The 24895-nt window shown below is 42.8% G+C and overlaps 1 protein-coding gene and 1 long non-coding RNA gene across 10 annotated transcripts in view; one reads left to right on the top strand and one right to left on the bottom strand.

The window, feature by feature from the left end:
- TLN2 (talin 2) overlaps positions 1 to 24895 on the top strand; it is a 446949-nt gene that overhangs the window by 416410 nt on the left and 5644 nt on the right. For all 9 annotated transcript variants that reach the window (XM_073801108.1, XM_073801106.1, XM_033851753.2 and 6 more), the window contains 4 exons: positions 10101 to 10206; positions 11086 to 11210; positions 22326 to 22451; positions 24798 to 24860. In XM_073801108.1, the coding sequence (XP_073657209.1) occupies positions 10101 to 10206; positions 11086 to 11210; positions 22326 to 22451; positions 24798 to 24860 (420 nt within the window). The remainder of the gene's footprint in view (positions 1 to 10100; positions 10207 to 11085; positions 11211 to 22325; positions 22452 to 24797; positions 24861 to 24895) is intronic.
- Positions 15828 to 24549, bottom strand: LOC109552175 (uncharacterized). Its single transcript, XR_002178948.3, has 3 exons — positions 24399 to 24549; positions 24105 to 24195; positions 15828 to 15996 (listed from the first exon to the last, which is right to left on the bottom strand). It is a non-coding gene; the product is annotated as an uncharacterized lncRNA (long non-coding RNA).

The raw sequence follows: 24895 nt of genomic DNA on the forward strand, positions 1-24895 counted from the left end.
GACTAACATGAGGCTAAATACGAGGAAGATTGTTCCACATACGAGGACCATGAGCCATACGACCGCTTAGGACAGAGCTGGTAGAGACCCGAAAAGAAATTAGGGAAATGGAGACGCACGAATACGGAAACTAGTGTTCACTTCTGAGGGACCTTTGACAGAATCAGAAAACGAAAGCCAAATTGACAATTTAGAGAAGACATCAGATGTATGTGGAAATTACCTTTAGCGTAGAGGGAAAGAATACTAAGATTAGCTATTTGAGGGTGGTGAATAAAAAAGCAGTTAAAGCTAGAGATTTTCACACGCACGCGCGCGCGCACACACACGCACACAGTATTCCCCATTCTGCCCTCCTCCTCATTCACTGGTCTTCACGCATGTCATCAGATGACCACAGTACCTCCATCCTGAAAAGAAAGTCAGCCAACATTGGAACTGTAACAGGAGATCTTAGGATGGTCCTCCTGGATCATTGTAAAGCTGACTTCTCTTCTTAGCTGACCAGAGAGAATTAGTAAGATTTCTGAAAGCTGAAGAAAGGTCAGATAATTGTCCAGTTTTCACTAAAGGGGAAAGAGAAAAGTAGAAATTAAGGTTTGGAGGAAGTGTCCAGCAATTTAGAGGAATAAATTGAGGTCACTTTCAGGTAGTCCAAGGTGGTTTAGCCATCTTCTTTAGGGACCGCTTTTCTTAAATTTGGGCACGTGAAAACGTGGGGGAAAGTATGCTACTTTGGCCTTGTTCAGGTCAAATATCCTAGAGCCAAGGATTCTTCACCTTTTTTGGCTGGTTTGTATATTTTAGTTTTACTTTAGAAAAAAATCTTAAAACAGAAAACCATATCAACATTTGCGTGTCTACCATCTATAATTAACTAATTTTGTTAAATAATATCTTGTCTTATTTGGTTCAGATCCTTATTTTGTAAGAAGTCTCTCAATAATAATTAATTTTGTATCCTTTACCAATACCATCCTCCTTTTTTCTCTGTCTAGGCAGAAATAACTATCATGATTTCAGCTTTCTTAACCTTCGTGGATCTTGGGCCCCCTTGAGCTAGCTAAAAGCCCATTTCCTGCCTCACCCTACCCTCATCAGAGAAACATCAGCACATAAACACAAATGTCCCGTGAACTGTTAAGAGGGTTCCCAGACCCCTAGCTGGATACTTTGGGAATTTAGAAACTCCAAATCGAGAACCCTTCCTTGGGGATTTTTTTTTTTTTTTTTTTTCTTGAGAATCCAGCTATCAGTCTCCAAACAATGGGATCTAATTTAGGCAGAACCCCGTCCTTGCTGCCCTGGGAGCTGCTTTATGAAGCTTTAGACGTGCCCATTTGAGCAATGCTGGCCTTCTGCGTTTGCTGTTGGCTGGTTTGTCATGGAGGATTTCTACTGCAGGATGAGAGGCAGCCACTTGGCCTCTGCAGTAACCACAGATCAATATTGCTGCTTACCCACAATATGAGGTCTTTGACAGGGTTAAAATTACCGTGGCTTCCAGTAGCAGCACTTTAATTTCATTCTGTCTGTTGCCTGCTATGAGAAATCATGTTGACTTAATTGCAGAATAAAAATAGAACTCCTTTGCTCTCCTGCCTTATTTAAATAGGGTGCTTTGCCATAGGGCCGTTCCCTTTCTTAGAGCCAGAGTGTATACAGAGTGGTTTTCTCCCTCCATCAAGGCTCATGCAGCTCAATATTTTGCAATCCAAAAATGGGCAGAAGACCTAAATAGACATTTCTCCAAAGAAGATATACAGATTGCCAACACGTGAAAGAATGCTCAACATCATTAATCATTAGAGAAATGCAAATCAAAACTACAGTGAGGTATCACCTCACACCACTCAGAATGGCCATCATCAAAAAGTCTACAAACAATAAATGCTGGAGAGGGTGTGGAGAAAAGGGAACCCTCTTGCACTGCAGGTGGGAATGTGAATTGGTACAGCCACTATGGAGAACAGTATGGAGGTTCCTTAAAAAACTACAAATAAAACTACCATACGACCCAGCAATCCCACTACTGGGCATATACCCTGAGAAAACCATAATTCAAAGAGTCATGTACCACAATGTTCCTGGCAGCACTATTTACAATAGCCAGGACATGGAAGCAACCTAAGTGTCCATCCACACATGAATGGATAAAGAAGACGTGGCACATATGTACAATGGAATATTACTCAGCCATAAAAAGAAACGAAATTGAGTTATTTGTAATGAGGTGGATGGACCTAGAGTCTGTCATACAGAGTGAAGTAAGTCAGAAAGAGAAAAACAAATACCATATGCTAACACATATATATGGAATCTAAAAAAAAAAAAAAAGGTTCTGAAGAACCTAGGGGCAGGACAGGAATAAAGACGCAGATATAGAGAATGGACTTGAGGACACGGAGAGGGGGAAGGATAAGCTGGGACCAAGTGAGAGACTGGCATGGACTTACATATACTACCAAATGTAAAATAGATAGCTAGTGGGAAGCAGCCACATAGCACAGGGAGATCAGCTCCATGTTTTGTGACCACCTAGAGGGGTGGGATAGGGAGGGTGGGAGGGAGATGCAAGAGGGAGGGGATATGGGGATATATGTATACATACAGCTGATTCACTTTGTTATACAGCAGAAACTAACACACCGTTGTAATGTAGTTATACTCCAATAAAGATGTTAAAATAAATAATTAAATTTTAAAACATAAAGACAGAAGTCTTTTCACCACTCCCCTTTGATGATTTCAGTGAATCTCCCTACCACACCCTTAAGTTTTGTTTCAGCTTTATTGAGGCATAACTAACATATACAAGGAACACATATTTGAAGTGTACGATTTGAGGAGTGATATCTGAATATGTCTGTGAAACCATCACCACAATCAAAACGATGAATATATCCGTTATTCTTCAAAATTTCCAAACAACCACTAGTCTGCTTTTTGTTATTACAGATTTGTTTGCATTTTCCAGACTTTTATATAAAAGCAGTCATCGGGCCTGTACTCTCCTTTGTCTGGCTTTTTTCACTCAGCATCAGTAGTTTCAATTCCATCCACATTGTTATGTGTACCAATAATTTGTCCCCTTTTATTAAGTAGTATTCCACCATATGGCTATGTCATAATTGTTCATCAGAACACCTGTTGATGGATATTTGCGTTATTTCCAGGTTTGATGATTATAAATAAATCTGCTACGAACATCCTATATAGAAGTTTTTCTACCTATATGATTTCATTTCTCTTGGATAAATACCTAGAAGTAGAATAGTTATATCATAGGGTGGGTATATTTTTAACTTCTTAGGAAACTACTAAATTCTTTCTTAAAGTGGTTATTTCCACCAGCAGTATATGAGAGTTCCAATTTCTCCATGTCCTTGTTAGCACTTAGAGTGGTCAGTGTTTTTAATTTTAGACATTCTAGTGGGTATGTGGTGGTATCTTAATTTCCACCAAGGGTTAGAGGGCATTTTGTGACCAATTTGTCCAAGACACTAGGAATGCTCATTCCCAGGTCAGGCGAGGGTGCTAACACTGGACCAGACCCTGTTAGTAATAACCAAAAGGGTCTGGACCATCTGTCTTACTAGTCTGTTATGGTCCAGGAAATGGTTGCTTCTTCCCATTTCTAGAGTTGTGCGTTGACCTTATGGAACTATATATTTGGTCAATCATTTCAAGTCACCTACTCATCCTCAGTTTTATCTGAGGCTCAGTCACACATTTGGTAATGCAAGAAACAATGATCTTGTAAAATAGGCAGAATACAAGTAAGATAGCTGGTAACATTAATAAGGTCATAAGTAAGTATTTAAGCTGAGAACTTCCACTAGGTGCGGCCCAGTATAGTATCTGCCCAGATCATGTAAACAGTCTATTCTGCACCAATCGCTGTCTTTAAGGAAATCATATATTGATATTGTACCTAAAGTTCACCAAAGATTTCTACGTGTAAAGGTGAGTGGTGGGTCATCGTGACCCTTTGCAGGATTGAGAAAGGAATGTTATCTTCTAAGGAGTTACGTGACTGGTGTCAGAAGAAGAAAAATTGGTCTTTAAGATTGAGCAGGTATTTCTGCTATTGGGAAGGTCTGTTAACACGTCATGCAGATGCACAAGGCACACTAGAGGGGAGGGAGGAGGCCAAAGGGCAGAGAAAAAGTATTATGTTTAAATTGTTCTTGTCTTGCCTTAAAATGTGAATTTTTATTTCATCAGTCAGATATATTTTCTGCAGATAGTTTCTCTTAGGGTGTCACCTGTATTTTCATTTTCATAACAGTGTCTGGCGGGGGGAGAAAAATGTATATTAAAAAAGAAAGGGGCTTCTCTGGTGGTGCAGTGGTTGAGAGTCCGCCTGCTGACGCAGGGGACACGGGCTCGTGCCCCGGTCCGGGAAGATCCCACATGCCGCGGAGCAGCTGGGCCCGTGAGCCATGGCCGCTGAGCCTGCGCGTCTGGAGCCTGTGCTCCGCAACAGGAGAGGCCACAACAGTGAGAGGCCCGTGTACCGCAAAAAAACAAAACAAAACAAACAAAAATAACCCAAAAAAGAAAGAAAATGACAGCAAGGCAGAGAGTTGAGAAAACAAAAAAGTGCAGATAGAACTCGGATAAAAATGAAAGTAAAATGAAAATATGTCTTACATATAAAATATTAAACATTTAGGATGAACTGGATGTTTGCAAAGGTTATCAAATTATTTTCAGGATTATACCCCAGTGTGGGGAAGAAAATAATCTTCCCTCTACTCTTCTGAGTTCTTGCCGGAGACCTCGTGTAATAAGACAGATTAACAAGAGAACAACAAAAGTTGATTCACATGGTGTACCTCATGGATAAATGGAAGATACCCAGCGGAAAAATGGGCAATTCCCAAGGTAGCCTAAGGCACCCACTTAAATACCACTTTCAGGCAAAGAAAAGAAAAGGTGTATGTGGTGGGAGGAGGCTGGTTACAGGAGGTGGCCAGGAAAAGCAGGGTTAACTAGGGTAAGGTTGTTAGCAGGTTTTAGAGCCTTCATCATCTACAAGATGCTCTTGTGATTTTCTCTCAGGCTTCTCTTACTGGTACAGAGGGGGAGACACCCTTACAAATGGAGATTTCTTTTATAAATGTGAATTGCCCTTTCAAAAGAGGTAATTTCCTGTTTTCAGAGCATCCCCCGTGTCTGATTTTTCTCAAAATAATCAACTCAAAAGCAATCTGTATGCCAAAGAGGCATATTTTGGGGTGACATACTTTGCTACCCTTCACCAGCCTCCTTCTTTGTCTTTCATTTGCCTGCCTGATTGATTCTCTTCTTGTTAACAACCTTATTGAGATATAATTGGCATATGGCAAAATTTACCCAGTTAAGGCATACAGTTTCTTGGTTTTCACTATATTTAGAGCTGTACACCTATCACCATAATAATAATTTTAGAACATTTTTGTCAACCCAAAAAGAAACCTCATGCCCTTTAGCAGTCATTCCTCATTCCCTTCATCCCCACTCCTAGCCCAAGGCAAACACTAATCTTTTTCTTGTCTCTGTAGATTGCCAATTCTGAACATTTCATGTATACAGAATCGTATAGCATGTGATCTTTTGTAATTGGCTTCTTTCACTTAGCATAATGTTTTTAAAGTTCTAAGACATAAACTTTCAAATTCCTGCTTTTTTTAAATTAATTTTTATTGGAGTACAGTTCCTTTACAATGTTGTGTTAGTTTCTACTGTACAGCAAAGTCAATCCGCTATACGTATACATATATCCCCTCTTTTTTTGATTTCCTTCCCATTTAGGTCACCACAGAGCACTGAGTTCCCTGTGCTATACAGTAGGTTCTCATTAGTTATCTATTTTATACATAGTATCAATAGTGTATATATGTCAATCCCAGTCTCCCAGTTCATCCCACCCCCCTTCCCCCCTTGGTATCCGTACGTTTGTTCTCTACGTCTGTGTGTCTATTTCTGCTTTGCAAATAAGATCATCTATACCATTTTTCTAGATTCCACATATATGCGTTAATATACGATATTTGTTTTTCTCTTTCTGACTTCACTGTATGAAAATCTCTAGGTCCATCCACATCTCTATAAATGATGCAATTTCATTCCTTTCTATGGCTGAGTAATATTCCATTGTATATGTGTACCACATCTTCTTTATTCATTCCTCTGTTGATGGGCATTTAGGTTGCTTCCATGTCCTGGCTATTGTAAATAGTGCTGCAGTGAACATTGGGGTGCATGTGTCTTTTTGAATTATGGTTTTCTCTGGATATATGCCCAGTAGTGGGATTGCTGGCTTTTTAAAGTTTTAAAGCATAATATATGTGTTTTGTCCCCTATTTAAGAAGCTAAGATCACAAAGGTTATTCTCCTGTATTTTCTTCTACACAGTTTTAATTCTTACATTCAGGTTTATACTCCATTTCTAGTTCATCCATGCATATGGTGAGGAAAGGGTCAGCTTTATTTTCTTACCTATGGCTATCCAATTGTTCTAGCATCCTTTGTTGAAAAAATTGTCCTCATTGAATTAAAGGTGCTTTAGCACCTTTAATGAAAATCAGTTGACTATATGTGTGAATCTAGTTCTGGACTCTTTTCTGCCCCACTGATCTGTATGTCTATGCACTAATATCCTGTTGTCTTGACCACTACTATAACTTTATAATGAGTCTTGAAATCAGGTATTCTAAAACTTACAGCTCTGTTCTTTTTCAAAATGGTTTAGCTATGCTAGGTCCTTTGTATTTTATATACATTTTAGAATCATCTTATCGATATCTTAAAAAAAAGCTTATTGGGGTTTTGACTGGGATCGTGGGGAGATTTGGGAATAATTGGTCTTAATAGTCTTCTAATCCAAGAATATGGTATATCTCTCCATTTATTTAGGTCTTCCTTAATATTTTCAATGACATTTGTAGTTTTTAGCATCCACATCTTACACATCTGTTGTCAAATTTAACAGTATTTAACTTAACAGGTATTTCATGATTTTTTATGCTACTATAAATGGTATTGCTTTTTTCAAAATTCTCAATTTTTTACTGCATATAGAAATATAATTGATGTTTGTATATTGACCTTATATCCTGTGACCTTGCTTAACTCATTTATTCTAGCTTTTTTTCCTTTTTTTTTTAAACAAATGCCTTAGAAACTTCTACATAGGCATTCATGTTATTTATGAGCAAAGACAATTTTACTTCTCCCTTTCCATCTGTGTGCCATTTATTTCTTTTTCTTGCCTTGCTGCACTGGCCAGGAATACTAGTACAATACTGATGGAAGTGTGAGGACGAATATCCTTACCTTATTCTTGGTCTTAGGGGAAAACACGCAGTCTTGCACCATTTACTGTGAGTCTCCCCATCATACCTTTAACTCCTTGCTTATTCACGTTGTGTTGACCACTGTAGAAAAAGCAAATAGCAAAGCCTGTGGACTCCTTTGCTCTTTAGTCCCAGAGCTGTAGCCATTATTCATCTAGTGGCCTTAACATGTATTGTTTCAGACAAATACAGTACAAGCCTTTTACAGTTAGGTAGTGGCAAATGCCCATTTGATCTAGAGCAATGGTTTACAACTTTGGCTGCAAATGAGAACCACCTGGAGAACTTTTAGAAATTCTGGTGCCCAGGCCGTACATCGGACCAATTCCATCAGTAGTCCTGATGGAAATGTATACTGTATTAAATTATGTATTAATTTGTACAATCTTACCACAGCTCTATAATGAAAGGACTGTTTGTTGTGCTCATTTAATAGATAAGTAAACTGAGGCTTAGAGAGAAGATAAGTAACTGGACCACTGTTACTGAGGTACATTGACTCTAGAACCTACCCTAAATTCAGTTGCCTGCCAACTGGCTGTGTTAAAAAAGTAAAAGGCACCTAACCCCTCCCCTCCACCTCTCCATGGTTCTGGTGATCTTCTGGAACTAGTGTAGGATGCCATCATATTAGGACTTGTCTCCAGTAGTGTGTTGGTCTGTTATTCATTCATTCATTTGTTCACTCATTCACTGGTTTGTACTGAGTTAATATCTGCATGGTGCTATGTGTAGATAGGTCCTAGGGTGAGGGAATGAGAATAACAGAGCAGCTGAACTCAGAACAGTAGCAAATATAAAATTTAGAAGATTGCAAGAGGAAGGAGGGTAGGGAATAGAGCCTGGGAAGTGGTTGCTCAAGAATCTTTGACTAATCAGTTCAAGTGTGTAACATAATGTCTTCTATGCACTGGTGTGTCTGGGGCTGGTCAATGTGTAACCCCAATAAAGAAGATGTGGCACATATATACAATGGAATATTACTCAGCCATAAAAAGAAACGAAATTGAGCTATTTGTAATGAAGTGGATAGACCTAGAGTCTGTCACACAGAGTGAAGTAAGTCAGAAAGAGAAAGACAAATACCGTATGCTAACACATATATGTGGAATTTAAGAAAAAAAATGTCATGAAGAACCTGGGGATAAGACAGGAATAAAGACACAGACCTACTGGAGAACGGACTTGAGGATATGGGGAGGGGGAAGGGTGAGCTGTGACAAAGCGAGAGAGGCATGGACATATATACACTACCAAACGTAAGGTAGATAGCTAGTGGGAAGCAGCCGCATAGCACAGGGAGATCAGCTAGGTGCTTTGTGACCGCCTGGAGGGGTGGGATAGGGAAGGTGGGAGGGAGGGAGACACAAGAGGGAAGAGATATGGGAACATGTGTATATGTATAGCTGATTCACTTTGTTGTAGGGCAGAAACTAACACACCATTGTAGAGCAATTGTACTCCAATAAAGATGTAAAAAAAAAAAGTATAACCCCATTAACTCCCCCAACCCCAGATTTTTTTTTAACCAAGCTTCTTTTAAAGTTCTCTTACAGTTTTGGGGTCCAAAAGACATCTTTTCCACACTCGTAAGAAAGAGTACGATACCTGGTCAGGTGAAAAGGGTATGGGATACCAAGAAGGGAATTAACATTTAATGAATGCCTACTGTGTTCCAGGCATTGTGCAAGATACTTCTCATGGGTTATTCCATTTGATGTTTATGCCACTCCTGAGGAGTAGGCATTATCCCAGTTTTACAGATGAGTAAACAGGTTCTGAGAGGTTCAGTAATCTGCCCATTGTTCACAAACCAGGAGCAGGTGAAGCTAGGTTTGAAACACAGGTTTGTCCAATACCAAAGCCCAGGCTTTGTCTGCTGCTCAGAATTGTCCATAGAGAGACAGCAGTGGTGCTTTCCTCCTGAATGTCTTAGCATTTCTAAATCTCAAGATGACCCCTCTGAAGCATGGGTAGGAGATGCAGGAAAGAATATTGAAAGAAGAATTTCAAGATTAGGGAGGAACAAGGTGGTGTAAGTCAGATGTAAATCCATGGTGGAAGATGGTAGGGAGCTCTCATCCATTTCATAATTCCATTCTTGAATGAATTTGAGAAGAAGTCAGCTGAGGATGTCCTTTAAATTGGATTAGGGGTAGATTTTTAGTATCTTTTTTAACACCAGCAAAAAACAAACTTAAAACCCCTTTAAACTAGGTTTAAAAGAAGGAAAGTCCACAGGACTTCTCCCAGGAGAGCTTGCAGTCAAAACCCTGGAAATGGATTGTCCTTTCAGGAGCAGCCCTTCTCAGCGAGATTTTTGTCTCCAAGACCCCACCTGAGTCACACTTTTCTTCTGACCCCATATTTGCTTTGTCACAAACACCAGCTGACCTGCAGCCTTGGATATTCATGTTCACTCAGAGCATTCTTACATTTTGGGTAATTTCCGTGTGCGTATGTTTGTTTTAGGTACAAACAAAAGGACAAATAAGAACTTCATCTCCCTTGTGATCTTAGGGAAGTATGTCAGAAAGACCTTAGGAAAACTCCTGGTGCCCAGCTTTTCATTTCTCACGTGAGGAAACTGAAGGCCAGTGCGTCTTATGTGTTTTCCCCTAAATTTCTAAAGTCACTTGGTGACAGAGTTGCAACTTCAAACCAGGATGTCTAGCTCTGCGTCCACCAGCAAGAGTGGGCTTCCTGTCACAATGGCTACCGCCTTCCTTATGCGTTTGACTTGTTCTTCACCCATAGATTCTTCAGAAACCAACCCCAGAACTCAAGCACCAGCTGGCCGCTTTCTCCAAGCGCGTGGCCGGTGCCGTGACCGAGCTCATCCAGGCAGCGGAGGCCATGAAAGGTAGGCTGGATTCTCTTGTGTCGTCCTGTGGGGCAGTCCTAGACAGCAAAGTGAGCAGAGAGGATGGGCAGCCTACACAGGCCCTCTCTTGGCAAATGAAGTCAAAAGGAACACAGTGAGGAACTTTTTTTAAGAAGCAAATGGGAGTAGAGTTAGACTTAAAAAGTTAATATTCTCCTGAAACAAGTCTTTTCTCCAGCCTTTGTATTACGTCCTTTAACTTAAATGTCATGATCCATCTAGAACCGCTCACTTCTCTTTTAAGGGTCTTGCCATCCATTTTTAACTGCATTTTCCTTCATCAGAATATTTACTCTCACTTAAATAATACACTTGATGTTTAGAAACGGTGCTATCTGGGTAGTATATTGTTTGCACACCCCTTCGTGGTTATGAAGAAGCAATCAACTCACCCGGGAGGGGTTTTCTTACCAGTTTCCCTTTGTTTGCATTTGAGGGGAATGGCTGTTCCTCCTGAGTTCCCAGGAGAAAAGAATGACAAATCTCTGTGCTCAGCATAGTCTCAAGTCTCCTGAGGATGCTTACTTGCATTCATGAACTCTAAGTTACAAGTCAGAGTAAAACTCAAGCAGGCCTTGGTCAATGAGATCTCGATTTTTGAAACTATCATTGATGACTGATCCTGTGGTAGGGCTGTCTATACAACTGATTGAGAAAATCAGGGTCAGACAGGCACTCCCCACCCCGACCCCTGCACCCAGCTGATGTTAGTGACAGCTGGAGAAAAGATCCCTTAGGACAACGCAGCTAGTCAGCTTATGGAGCATGCCTGCATGCAAATCGTGATATCGTTTGTAATTAAGTCACTGCCCTGAGGTCTGCAGCTACCAAGAATGACCCTCTTTGGACTGCTTTTAGGAACAGAGTGGGTGGATCCAGAAGACCCAACCGTCATTGCAGAAACAGAATTACTGGGGGCTGCAGCATCCATTGAGGCTGCTGCTAAGAAGTTAGAGCAGCTGAAGCCAAGAGCAAAACCAAAAGTGAGTGTCCACGTGTGGCTGCTTGTCTGATGTCAGTAGGTCTCCCGGTAGATGGCTGTGAAATGGAGCCAGATGGGCTGCAGGGAGCTCGTCTCCTTCCCTGGGGTTGGACTAGCAAGCTGCAAACCTGTTCTACCTGCCCAGCACCTTTTTACAGGGTATGGAAAAAAACCCAAGGGCGGGTCTTTCAGGTTAACCATCCCAAGAAATACCTTTGGGTATCGAGAGGAAGAATCCCGGCCTTTAAAATCTTGACTTCGTTCCACTGTTACATAAAGCAGGTGTTGGATGTTTTCTATAGAAAGTCCCCGTTGCTGAATGTGAGATTGTCACCCTCTAATTTTCTGGTTTCCGTAATGCTTTTCACCAGAAATAGCAATGCTGGGTCTCTCCTTTTCTTAAAATCAATAGAGAGTAGTGTGAACCTCAAAAGTGGACCCGGTAACAGATTTTTTCAGTATATGCTGGAGACTGTGGTTGGCTGGTGTGTTTTCTCCATCTATGTTTGTCATCTAGATAAATGTTGAGAACTTAGTTACTAAGATCATAAGTATGTGTTAAGAGAAAGTCATTTAAAAGAAAGAGATACTTTACGTAAGGACAGTAGAGAGGACAATTATTACAAAAAAGAATGGTGCCCTGGTGCTGTCCAGGGGGCAAAGCCCAACCCTGTAAAGAAGCCACAGTCCCCCTGCCCCCATGGCTGTCTTCAGTGGGAAGATGGTAGAACCAGAGGAGGCCTCTTTATCTTTCTATTCAAGCAAGTCCCTACTGGTTCCTGTAACCCCACCTCCCTTCCAAGGATCCAGATACCTTAGGAATTAAAACCTGGCTCTTCTCTTCAAAAACAAAAAAGTTGGATCTCCCAGTTCAGGTGCCTAAAATTCTACCTTTTTAAAAAAAAAAACAAAAACTTAAGAATGGAGTTTGAGTACTGGAATATACCAAAGCACTCAAAAGCAGTTCCCGGGCTGATGCTGTATGTAAAATAGACTTGGACATATAGTGAATCTCTTAATTAGACTTGCGGACATTCTCAAAACCATGGAATTCTTAGAGCCAGTCTCCTAATTGTCACTCTAGATTTAATAAAGGCATTTTTAGAATTTCTCATCAAGATGTAATTTAAGATTTTTGGCCTCTGGGTTTTGAGTTTGCTAGGGTCCTCTTTACTGGCCTTACCTGAGGGTCTTAGGTGGTCTAAGTTTGTCCAAGTTTTTCTCATCAAACTTCAGAGCTAAGTGTAGGTGTAAGGGCAACTCCATTTTCTGGACTTGGCTTTATTTCTGCTTTATAAAAATAAGTTAATCGTGAGTAGAAAATGTACTTTCAGCTAAGAAGCAGCAGCCATTGACTGAGATTTAGAGACCTTAAACTTAATTCGTTTTTCCTTTTCCTTATCTGATTCACCACATACTTTCCTCTCTCGGGGAAGCTTCTGTCTGCTGGTTCTGGAGCCATGTCAGTTGATGCTCTTTCTCCTGGAGAAGTAGCTTGGCGCTAATTCACGTTGACCCTTCACCATACCCTAAGAGCTGCAGTCCCAATCCCTTTCCCATTGTCTTTTGCAGGGCCCTTCTGAGCTCTTGCACTTGTGAATGAAGGAGACAGGTGGGGGATGGACAAGAATGATGGTGGGATTGGAGTGATGGGAGGGTCTATGTTTTAAAATTTTGTAAGACAATGTTTTAAAAATAACAGCACTTAAAAAGTTTGTGATGACTGCCACACTGGGCCAGTGGGCGTTCCCTACACTGCCCTAGGATCATCTAGCCTTTCTGTTTATAGTGTGGTGTGGATTTTTACAGAAAGCCAAGGTCACAGTTGACATAACTGTTGATTTGAGTCCCTTCCTTGGAGGTACCTACTCTAGGTCACTCCCATCTTCCTATTAGGAAGGGTACTTGGTTCTTCTAGAGTCTTTAGAATGATCTCTGAAGTCTTACTCTACCCAGTGACCAGAGGCTCCCACCACATGGATTACGTTATCCATAAAACTGTTTTGAAGAAATCATCAACCTAAACCACAGTTTTTGTGCCTGTCTGGGAGTGCCATTTGCTCTGTAGTAATACCGACGTGAAAAAAAATATCTTTCTTGACTTCAAGAAGGAATTTTTCCCCGGTTTAAAAAAAGAAAAAAATCCCAATCTAACATCCAAAGTCAACCAGTCTTTTGAGATTAACCAGTTCTTCCCATCCCCTTCCAAAACTAAACTCAATCAAATTAATCACAAATCCTCAGGATTCTGTAAGCAAGCAATTGCTGTTTCACCTCTACCCCTGTAACTCACATACAAACCTGCAGGCACCCCACTATCGGGTGAATATGCTTTGCTTCCATATCTGGGAAGCATTTGCACTGCTTTGAGGGAGTTTGGGAGATGGGCAATGTTTTTGTTTAAATTGTTTTGCTCACCACATTCTCAGGTTGCCTATTTTAATAATAGAGTGGTCTGGGGTTTATTGAAGATGGTTCCTGGTATATTCCCACCTCAGGCCCTTAAAACATAACCACCTCTTTTTGCCTGGAATCGCCCAGACACAAATAACAGATTGGCATCGCTGAGTCCACTGTTTGCTTGGGAAGATGGTGTAAAGGCAAAATGAGAATGTCGGTGAGCCCTGGTGCATGTGCCTATGATACTAATGATGGCGCCGTTTCCACACCTGCAGACACACTGTGCTCCACAGACAGGTAAAAGAGGTGCCCCAATGGCGTCCCCACCAACTCCCTCCCCGCCCCCACCCCCCCCCCCCACCCCCCACCCCCCCCGCGGCTGCAGCCTGCCATGCTGTGCCCATTCTCAGCTCAGTCAGACCTGGATGCCTTTCTGCAGGCCTCTGTGTGATATGTTTGATATATTAGGTTGTTATTTAATCCAACTATATATCAAACATATTCCTACAGTGTCTTGCCCTGTCTCCGGGGGTTCCTAATATAGCTTAGAAGGCAACAGGAAAGAATATGTTAGAATCACAAGTAGATTTAGAAGATGGAGTGCTCATTACATTTCATTAGGTTATATCCCATTTCTTCTTGTAGCACTTAAAGCCTGTATCCGTACTGCTAGATTCTTTTGTTTATTTTAGAAACAAATCGTAATTATTGATGTTTCATAAGAGCTTGAGATATTATGTATAGTTTAGTTTTGTGCAGTGATGAGTCCTTAAAGGATGTGCTCGGTGGGGAAAAAGAAAACCCATGTTTGTGATACGGGGTCAGGATTATAACCTCCAAACACATCTGCATTTATATTTCATTTTAGTTCAGTTTTATCCTGATCTTCAGTTTAGAAATTAGTCATTTTCATGATCAATCTTTCAGCAAAAATTCAAGCACGAATCAACTATGTAATGTTCCTTTACACCCAGAGTAACAAAATGTATGAACCAGACCAGCCAAACCAAATGTATGGATGGTGAGTCACTGGGCTTCATATAAACTTTGGAGGACGAAGTATATCTAATAAAGATAACACAGTGTGGATTATACTCTGTCTGTTGAGTTTCCTGTTATAGGTTAACTTGTCAGTAGAGGTTGATAATATTTAGAATATGCCGACAATCAGAAAGTAATTCCACAGCCTAATTGGGGGCAACAGGAAGTTCAGGATTATGAAACATTTTTTTCTGGCATGTAACAGACTTCTTTAGTTGACTTTGACCTCCTCCTCCTGGAAGAGCCTGTGAAGTATGTGTGAGTTCATTCTGTTCTCTCTCAACAAAATACTTAGAGCACTGCTTTCTGAAAAGAGAACTATTGTGCTAATGGCTCCGATGTGGGGAGCAAAGAGGACGTGCTCTAGTAAAGGACACTCCTGAATATGCAAACAGTACCCCATGCAGGTAGTGAGCCAGTGGTGTGAACAGGCAGGTCAGGAAAGCTTCCCCTGTTTGGGGTCTAGGAGCCATCTCCACGCTGCTGCTCGCAGGGACTGCCTAGTGACAAGTCAGAGCAGCAGGGGAGGGGAAAATACAGTGTTGGAGTCCCAGCCTCCAGAGTTAGGAAGTGGAACCTGTCCTTGGGATCCTTCTCCACTGAGGAGACAGCAGTGGCTGTGCACCAGCAGGAACTCTTTCAGATGGTTTTCAAGATGCTGCCACAATCAGTGCTACCTTCACGCAACTAGAGAGCATTGTTTTAAGTCCAGTTAAAGTTGTTTGACCAAAATGACAAATTGTCATGGAAAAGCAACAGCAAGGTCTTCTGAATAACGAAAAGCACAGTTTAAAAGAACCTGAACTTTGAAGCCTGTACATTAAAATTGATGTATCTTTGTTTCGTACATCTTGCTGTTGACCAGCATGCTCTACTGATTATTGGGTGAAGGGGGAAAGACTACCAGATGTTCAGGGAGAAGGAGGATACAGCATTTTTTCTGTAGCCAGAGCGTGACATTGAGCTCTTGTGCCACTGGCTGTTTCCAGGCCAGGAGACGCGAGGTCGGGGGAGGAGTGAAGGTGAGTGGGGCGTTCAGCCAGTGTGTGTTCCCACGTGACTCCCCGCCAGGTAAAGTAGTGGGTCTCCCAGAGCCTTCTCAGACACACACACAATTCATGTCACGTGAGTTTACAGTGTGGCAAATTTACCTGATTAAATCTTTGAAAGAATTCTGTCATCTGTTCTTCATCCAGGCTTCCTAGATAGACATTCAGGTGCCTTCATATTTATTTTTTTGAGAGTATTACACATCTTTAAGATTTTTCTATCAAACCGAAATAGCAATTAATAGATTCTGATCAAGGAGGAATGGATAGATATTCATATATATCTGTAGAATAAACCTGGAATGACATAAAGGAAAAAAAACAGAAATAGCAGTTAAAAGATTATCCCAGTGGTATTACTGTGCATTAAAAAATAAAGTGGTGGCGAGTGTGGGAAAACTTCCCCCAAGATACTAACCGAGCATGCTCACACCTTGTCCCTCAGACGCTGCAGGAACATGCATTACTCCACGTCTGGATGCAGAGGCTGGTCCCTCCCCAGGTTGCTGGCATTACCATTTGGCCGTGCTTTCTCTCTGTCACCTGCTTTGTCCATTGACAGTTCCCCCAGAGTTTCCCCTGGGACCAGGCCAACCCAGGGGGAGCCAAGGCCAGCTGAACAGCTCTGGTCTCTTGGCAGTTCCAGTGGTTCTGAGAAGTTTCCCTTTTATTAGGACTAGTAAACGTGGTGGTCCTAAAGACAGCCCACCCATGGGTCCTCTGGAAGAGAACCTGACCAGGTTCGCAGACCGTTCAGGTCTTTGGGTACAGGCTAAGGTCTCCCCCCACGCACCGCTCAACTCAGTATCAGCAGCAAACTGGTAGCGGCCAAACTGGCTACAAACAAAGGAGAAACAGAGCTGCCTGTTCCACTCAGGCTTCCACCTGGCAGGAAAATGCTTCACTTGTGTTGTGGGAGTTCTCAGTGTTGGCCTCCATTTTTTTCCCTCAAGGACATTTAAATTATATGCAAATGTTCACACTTAAAAAAAATTATACCCAAAGAATTTTTTTTTAAATTTGTGATGTGATAAGACCTTGTTTTTAATAGTAAGCATCCTACAAGGCTTTCAGTAACACAGGAAAAAGCATGATTCCTAACTGGAAAGACGGTGCCGTGAGTTGTAATCTGGTTTTTGTAGCCAGTTGTGAGAGAAACGACCATTGTGCTTATCAGTTCTCAGCAAGGCGGTCCCTCAAAGGAGATTTTCAAGGAGGGAGGTAGAAATCAGGGCAGTGACCCTTTGGCCATCTCCTATGGGTGCCTTTGACTCCTTCACTGTCAGGTCCATCAGGGGAAGGGGCCACAGGGATGTAATTCACAAAGAAAAAGGCCAGAAAGAGGGCCACAGATGGAAGTGTTCTTCCTCTGCTAGACGCATGCCCAAGGACCTGTCTGGGAGGATGGGCCTGGTGGAGGCTGGGAAAGATACTGCAGGAAGGAGGCCAAAAGAGTGGAAGCAAAAGAAAAAGGAGTCTGTGCTAATTTTAGTCCATGCATTCTTTAAAAGGGTTTCACCTGAAACCGTAACATGTCAGAGCTAAAGGACCAGGAGGGTTGAGTTTGCTCTTGAAATTACAAACAGAAAATGTTTGTTTGATACCTGGAGAAGAGCAGCAAATTCCCCAAAATCACGTGGCCAAAAGCGCAGAGCAGAGACTGAAACCCAGTTGTCTGTCTCCTGGTTGGGTGTCAAGGGAGTAGCTAGAAGCAGTAGCGGCACTTGACACTTTATCTTTGATTTGTGTTTTTTATTTATATTGTAGGTTGTAGTCAGAAATGGCAGCTAGAATCTTTGTTAGAATTATGAGCGGAAAACAGGGTTCAGGCAGAGAAACAGACTAAAAGTCTGAACAACAGTTTTTGAAACCACAAAAAATATATGTAGTAATAGAAAGAAAAATGAAATTAATTCTAACAGTTATTGAGCATTTACTATGAGTCAGTTATGCTCTGTGTATATTAATAATTTATTTATAACAGCCCTATCGGCTATGTAGGAGGGAAGGTAGTTTCAGGAAAGGAATGAATTGACACAAACATTATGTTCTCAGAATGTTACCAAGTCCAGGCTCGTACTGCTTGCCACACAACAGGCCAGTAAATTGAGAGATGAGGTGTTGGGGTGGGGAATAGTGACTTTATTTGGAAAGACAGCAGACTGAGAAGATGATGGACTCATGTCCCAAAGAACCATCTTCCCTGAGTTAGGATTCAGCCTCCTTTAATACTAAAAGGGGAGGGGGTGTGGTTGGCTGCTGCAAACTTCTTGGTTCCGGGATCCTTTGTTCTTGCAGCTGTCCCAGTAGGTCTGATCACAATGTTCCTATAAACCTCCAACCAGACACATGTTATTCTCTGTCCTGCAACTTTTTATCTCTATATGAATGGAAAAGTGTTATACCTTTAAAGGTCAGAGCCTTGACAATGGGCTAGCTTGTAAATTTCACGCTACAGGCAACATTCTTATAGCAAAAGCAGTAGAATACAGAGGTTAAAGTAAAAGAAACAGATCCAATATGGAGTCAGATTTGTTCCTATTACAAGAATCCCTGAAAGGCCAAAAGACAAAATAAAAATGAGGAAAGGCCTCCCCTTTTCTGTCCCCCTTTCCACCCTCCTTCCCCCTCTCTATCAGCACAACAGGAGTCTCAAATGCTCTCCCAAGAGTGGGAAGCAGGCAGCCAGGGAGTCAGCCCAAAGTGTGGCCTTTCCCAAGAGGGATCTCGCCAGACCTCTAACTTTTTAAAAGAGGAGCTCTGGAGAAGGTCACCAAACAAGAAAAATACCAGCAAAGGGGTGCTTAGACTTTTCTCAAAGCTACCGAAAAGACAAGGCTAGAGTCTGCTAGACAGTCCTGGAAGGACAATTGCTGAGAGCTACAAGTGACCTGGCCAACGGTCTTTTCTAGTGGAGGGGACCAGGGAAAGAGCATTGTACAGGGGATGAGAAGATGGATTCAGCTCTCAGAGGCTGCGGCTGACACCTTCATTAAGCAGGGAAGACTGTTAGTTTGCACATCTGTGACATTATTTTGTTAAGAGAGCCTCTTAGTAAAATGCTGCTGTGTTTTGCATCTGTATATGCATGAGTCAGTGTCAGAGACTATGAGTGCCAGTTGAGGGATACAGATAGAGCATACAATTAACAACCCACAGCATTCCACAGGGCAGGAGCCAGTGCTTTGATGTGTGTGTCCAATCGTCCCCAGGAATCAGGAATGGAAAGTTACTGATGGGGACACTTACTCCATGCATCTCCCCTTCTCTTACTATGTAAATTGTTCTCTGGCTGAACTCCGGTACTCAGAGACTCATCTTAAATGGATACATTCTCTCAACAAAGCTTTATCACATGGGCTTTCCTACCTAACGTTGTGCTCCAGAGATGTAAGTTGGATGAAACACGGTCCATGCCCTGGAGGAGATTGCAGGCTGGTAGGATTCAGCTGACTGGTGTGTCTGTTCTCCTGAGCCCAGACCAGCACTCCCCGCATGGTAGCCCATACCACCTGCATCTTCCACCAGATCCTCGGTGATCTGAGCAAGGAAGGGCTGTCCATTTAGCAGCCCATTGAGGGAAAGCATTTCCTTACATCCAGACGCCATGGACTCCAGATTCTTCCCCAGGGTCCCCTTGCAGCAGCTCCAACTTACTGTTCTTCTCCTCAATCTCCCAGCTACAGTGGGGTTTGTTCTATTAACAATTCCTGCATTTTAATTGTGATCCTTTTATTCAGGGAAGTCCTTCAAAGCCCAAGCCAATTCCATTTCTCTCCTTTTTTGCGCCGTGGTTAAGCACATGTCCTCCCTTCTCTCACTGCCCTCACACCCCTCTCCCAGATTCCATTCTGTACGCTGGTGGGAGCTGAAGCCAATGGGAATTTGGACTTGGGTGCCGTGGCTTTTCACCAAGTCTCCTTGGCTTGGGGAGATCCCATTTTCTCAGGCTAGAAGTTGTATGGTATGAGGAAACATCCGCATTATGTCTCATTTCAGCAGGAGAGACAGAGTGGGCATTTAGTCTTAATGGTAAACCTGGCCCACAGAAAGGTACCAATCCTGCAGGTAGAAGGCAGATCTCATCATGGAACTCTGCCCAACTGCAGCATCTAAATGTTTGCCCTCCATCACAGTCGGCTTTATTAATCCTTTTTCTTGGGAAACTCTCTCATACTTTTTAATCAGAGGAAATGTCTCTCAGAGATAAGGCTTCCTGCCACGTCCATTTTAAAGTCTAGAGATCTTATGGAAAGAAAAAGAAAAATTCATCAAAGGGCATTACAGCACTTGCCATTGCAGGAAAAATCTGTGGCTGTCAGAAATATTTCCAAGTTGAGTATGTATTTCGAACATGTGTTTAAAAAAAAAACAACCAGCCAGGGCAGCGAAAGATATGGGAGAGCCCTTTTCAATCAGTTCTAATGAGATATTCTTTCAGATCTATCCATGCTTAGAGTTAGCACTTAGTTTTGGGGAAATTCCATTTTTGTGCATTTTAAAATTGGGGAAATCAGAAACCTGCTGTGAAGTGGACTCATCCTTGGAACCCATAGCATAGCTGAGGCCCCCTGCACCTGCAGCAAGGGGCTGGAAGACATTGGGAGCCACCACGGGCCTCCATTTCCTCATCTGCAAAATGGGGAGGAGCTCCCTTTGGACTCAGAAACTCTGTGATTTCCCCAGTGCCTTAATCTGTTATATGCTTGACTTTCTTTTGCAGAACGAATTTCCAGAAAAGCTCTTAATTCAAGGTCATTGAATATACCTATCACAGCCCAATGCCATTTCTTGTGGCTTATGTATAACAGTTCCTTTTATGCCAGAGTGTCTTAAAATGAGTCGTTTTATGTTTCAGTGAACAAATTTTGTATTTCACCGCTGTCACAAGCTTCCCCGCCCCATCATGAGGAATCCAAAATTAATCTATTGGAACGGAATCCATATCTGTCCTAAATGCTCCTAGAGCAAGACTTTGTCAGAAATAGGAAAGAAATACTGCTTCTGTCTCAGAACATCTCAAATGCTGCTGTCATTCTTCAGTTCCACTAGATGTGCTCGGAAATGTTTTTCTGATAACATGGGTTATAAAAACAAAAGTAGGAATGGCCACATCTTGAACCAGGAGAGATGCTAAAGAATAGGGAACTGGAAAAGCATTGTATCTGTGTATCCATCCCGTCTGATGGTTCATATGGGCCCATTAGTGAGCCGACTTAGAGCCTCCAGCATGAAGTCGCTCCTCACTGATGCCCAACTTGGTGGCCTCATCTAGGAAGAACATATCATGATGGAGGCAGAGAAGTTTAGGTTTAGATCTGGTCTAGATTCTTCACGCTGCCACATGATCTTGGCCCAATACTCCACCTCCCTAAGCCTGCATGTTCCCATTATAAATATAAGGATAAAGATAACTACTATATACGATTTTTACTCTCTTTTTTGGTGAGGATTAAACAAGTTAATGCACGTGGAAGTGCCTAACAAAATACCTGCACATAGTAGGCGCTCTTAAAAACGTATCGCTGTTGTACAACATTGGGAATGTACTTAATGCCGCTGAATCGTATACTTAAAATTGGTTCAAAGGGTAAATTTTGTGTTATATATATTTTACCGACACACACAAACAAAAGTATTGCTGTACCTGACCATCATCTCTTAATGCCTGAAAGGTACGAGCCACATCTTCAGCATTCTGTGACCGAAGGGGCACTTAACCATACTGGCTTAGATTCACAGAGCAATATTGCTGGCGGGGACCTTGGCGGTCATCTAGTCTGACTACCCTGTATTGTGATGCTCCGTCCCACCCAGCCTGGGACCAGGGTCTTTACACTTGCCCACCTTCCCAAAAGTTGGTTTTTTTGTTGATGTTGATTCTTTCCAACATCCCAGGCGTTTGGCAGCAGGGGGCCTGGTGATGGTGTATTTAGAGCAGAGCCCTAATGGCCTGATAGTACCTGTGCGGTGGGGGGGGGCGGGGGGGAGCCAGTGTTCTTCCCCAGGTGGAGCCGTGCCTCGGGTTTCCAAGGGGTAAGCTCCACCTTGATGTCGCGTTGCCCCAATTTCTTCTCCACCACTGGTGATCTCTGGTTGGCGTGTGACTCTCTGCTCAGCCACAGAAATGCAAATTCTGTTTTACTTTTGTTTTCACCCAAGAGCAATAAGGTTTTTCGCAGCTAATAGCCATCTTTTGTTTTCTCAACCCACTTTTCTGAGCCTTGAGTTGTGGGATAGTGTGCCACCACCCACTCTTTGGATCTCAGTTATTGATTATTTTGATTTGGGTTATTGATGCTAATGGAACCCTTCGAATGCATTTTATTCCCAGTGAATTGATGTGTTTTTAAAGATTCTGGTGTGGAAAGTCTGTCTTTGAATTTCCTGATTTGAACTTTGTAAGGAACCTCAATGCTGGCGGTTTTTATCTTTTAGAGAAGGGTGGGGGGAGGCAGCAGATGGAGAGGCATCCAGCCAGCTTCAGCCTTTCTACCCTGGGTGTGGTTTGTCGATAAAAATCCACGCACGGAGGAAGAGCCAGGTGACCAAGAAGTAAGTCATTTAGCAGAAAGCGCCCTTTGGGGATATGAATTGCATGTGATGCTGTTTTCTTTTGGTTATAGCAAGCGGATGAGACCCTGGATTTTGAAGAACAGATCTTGGAAGCTGCTAAATCCATTGCTGCTGCCACAAGTGCCCTGGTCAAATCGGCCTCGGCAGCCCAGAGGGAGCTGGTGGCCCAAGGAAAGGTGTGTAAACCCCACTGGCCAAGTGGTGGAAAGTTCACACAGCAAGAGCCTCTGAATACTAAGAAAAAGGCGATACCGCTTGTGTCCTGACCAAGGAAGCCGTGCCGCCCCTTCCCTCCCTGACTCGCCTGGCTTTGCCCATATCATTGGATACTCTGTTTGCTTCAGCCTGGCAGACAGAATGAAGGGTTTAGCTTCCAGGCCTGTCATCTGCTTCTTGTTAAGGAGAGCTTCCACTCCAGGCAGCCATCAGGGCCTGAACAAGACATTTATTTTCCCCGCCGTACATTAGGCTATTTAAAGCCGTAAACTCATATTTTCCTGGTGGATGGCTATATAAGCACCGTAGTCAGGGGCTTTATAATACCACGTCCAACTCCAGTGACGCCCTTCCTTTCCTTAGGACTGTTGAGCTGAATGCCGTCCAACTCTGCAGTTAGCATTTTCCTTAGCCCTTTGGACAAAAGGCCGGTCTGCTTTTAAAGCTGAGAGTTCTTCGACCTGCTTCATCTCCAGTCACCGATTCCATCTGCATTAGCCTGAAAGCCTAGTTCGTTTTCAGTGATCCAAAGGATTAATAGTACATTAGACTAATCCTGGATGTGAAAGGCCTTCCAATTTAAAATACTCCTTGTGTCCTATTATTCCCTTACAAAATGGAACCACCACATCCAAGTTACATCTTGCAGAGAAGCCTCTCAGTCATAGAGGCACCACGGAAATCCTGCCAGCTTTGGGAAATTTGGTCACTGTAACTGTCAGTCACTTGTATTTGATGTTAAAAGGCCTTTGCTCTCAGTGTACAGATGACGGATGTGATTGTGTCTTCTTGGTTGTTTTTGTTTTTATCATTTTTTTAATATATTTTATTTATTTATTTATTTATTTTGTTGTGCTGGGTCTTAGTTGCATTGGCAGGCTCCTTAGTTGCAGCACATGGGCTCCTTAGTTGTGGCATGTGAACTTTTAGTTGCGGCATGCATGTGGGATCTAGTTCCCTGACCAGGGATCAAACTGGGCCTCCTGCGTTGTGATCGCGGAGCCTTAACCACTGCGCCACCAAGGAAGTCCCGTTGACCTAAGAACTTGTAATACAGACAGTTATGCGCAGCCGGTGGCCTTCCGTCTTCCTCCATGAAGTCTCTTGTGAGCTTAGCTGTGCCTTAATCCAACCTACGTCCACTGGTTCCTCTTTCTAAACCATTGTGTATCCAATATTGATGTATGTACATCTCCCCAACCAGCATGAATCTGTCCCTTTATGCTTCTCACTTATCCCCTGTAGATCTAGAAGAGTGCTGACCTCAGTCACCTAGGACTTGTTGACTAGTCGATACGTAAAGACCAAAAATGGATCACTGAGAAGAATATCCTACCTAAAACTTTTGGTTTATTTGCACATGGTTTAAAGAGCCATCTACGTGCTGGACACATTGCTAGATACTAGAGAATCGAACTTGACTGTGGCCAAGCCCCCGTCCTCCAAGGAACTTACGCGTTCAAGCATTTAAAAAGTTGGTAATGGAGGTGCAGCTGGACCTGGGGAACTATAGATGATATGCAGGACGTTGGGGCCTTACCTGACCTTCAGCATGCCCTGATGTGCTGACAGATCCCCACTTTCATATGCAAATTTAGATACTCATCTCTTACCTCTCCAGGCACCTCCCACATGTGTAAAGGTGTTTCCTCCTGTAGCTCCCTCTACATCTGGTCAGAAAATGTTTCACTGTTGCAACAATTCCTAAACAGAAGCGGGGAACATCTTACTTCCAGCTTCTTACCTCTCTCCCCACCCCTGAAAAAAATAGTCTGTATTTCCTTAAGGCGAGGATCTGTGCTCAATTGTACGGAGAGAGACCCACCCCCTTTTTTAACATCATCTGCCAGAAAGTCACAGCGTGGCTTCCAGGGTCAGGAATCAGGAGAGATTTAAGCTTCCCTCACCTCTTGAATGAAGAGACCTCAGGGGCTCCCATGTTGGAGATGGAGAAAGGTCAGCAGAGGAAATAGGCGTGTCAAGATAGCCCCATCCATCGTTCCTGAGCCATTTTCCCAGAAACGCGGTACCTGGCAGTGAAATGGAGGTCCTTGAGAGCGTTTCCGGTCGCCTCCTTGTGGCCCAGGTGGAAACCGGTCAGGACAGGCAGTCTTGGAGCTGCTGGCGTCCTGCATGGGAAAGGGTGCTGCATTCTCCTGCCGGTGCTGTTGGCAAGAGTCCCAGGGAGGTGCTGCATGTCTGATGAGATGCTTTTCTCTCCAAATCCAGGGCAAGGTAGGGTTTGGGGGCTGCAGGTCACCCTGTGCCTTCCCGCTCTCATTGCTGCTTTTCATACTCCACTCTAGGTGGGCTCCATCCCCGCCAACGCCGCAGATGACGGACAATGGTCACAGGGCCTGATTTCTGCCGTGAGTTGCCCCCTCCTCCTTCCCCGTTGGCTTTT

This window comes from Tursiops truncatus, chromosome 2 (genome assembly GCF_011762595.2).
Source record: "Tursiops truncatus isolate mTurTru1 chromosome 2, mTurTru1.mat.Y, whole genome shotgun sequence".
Lineage (NCBI taxonomy): Eukaryota > Metazoa > Chordata > Mammalia > Artiodactyla > Delphinidae > Tursiops > Tursiops truncatus.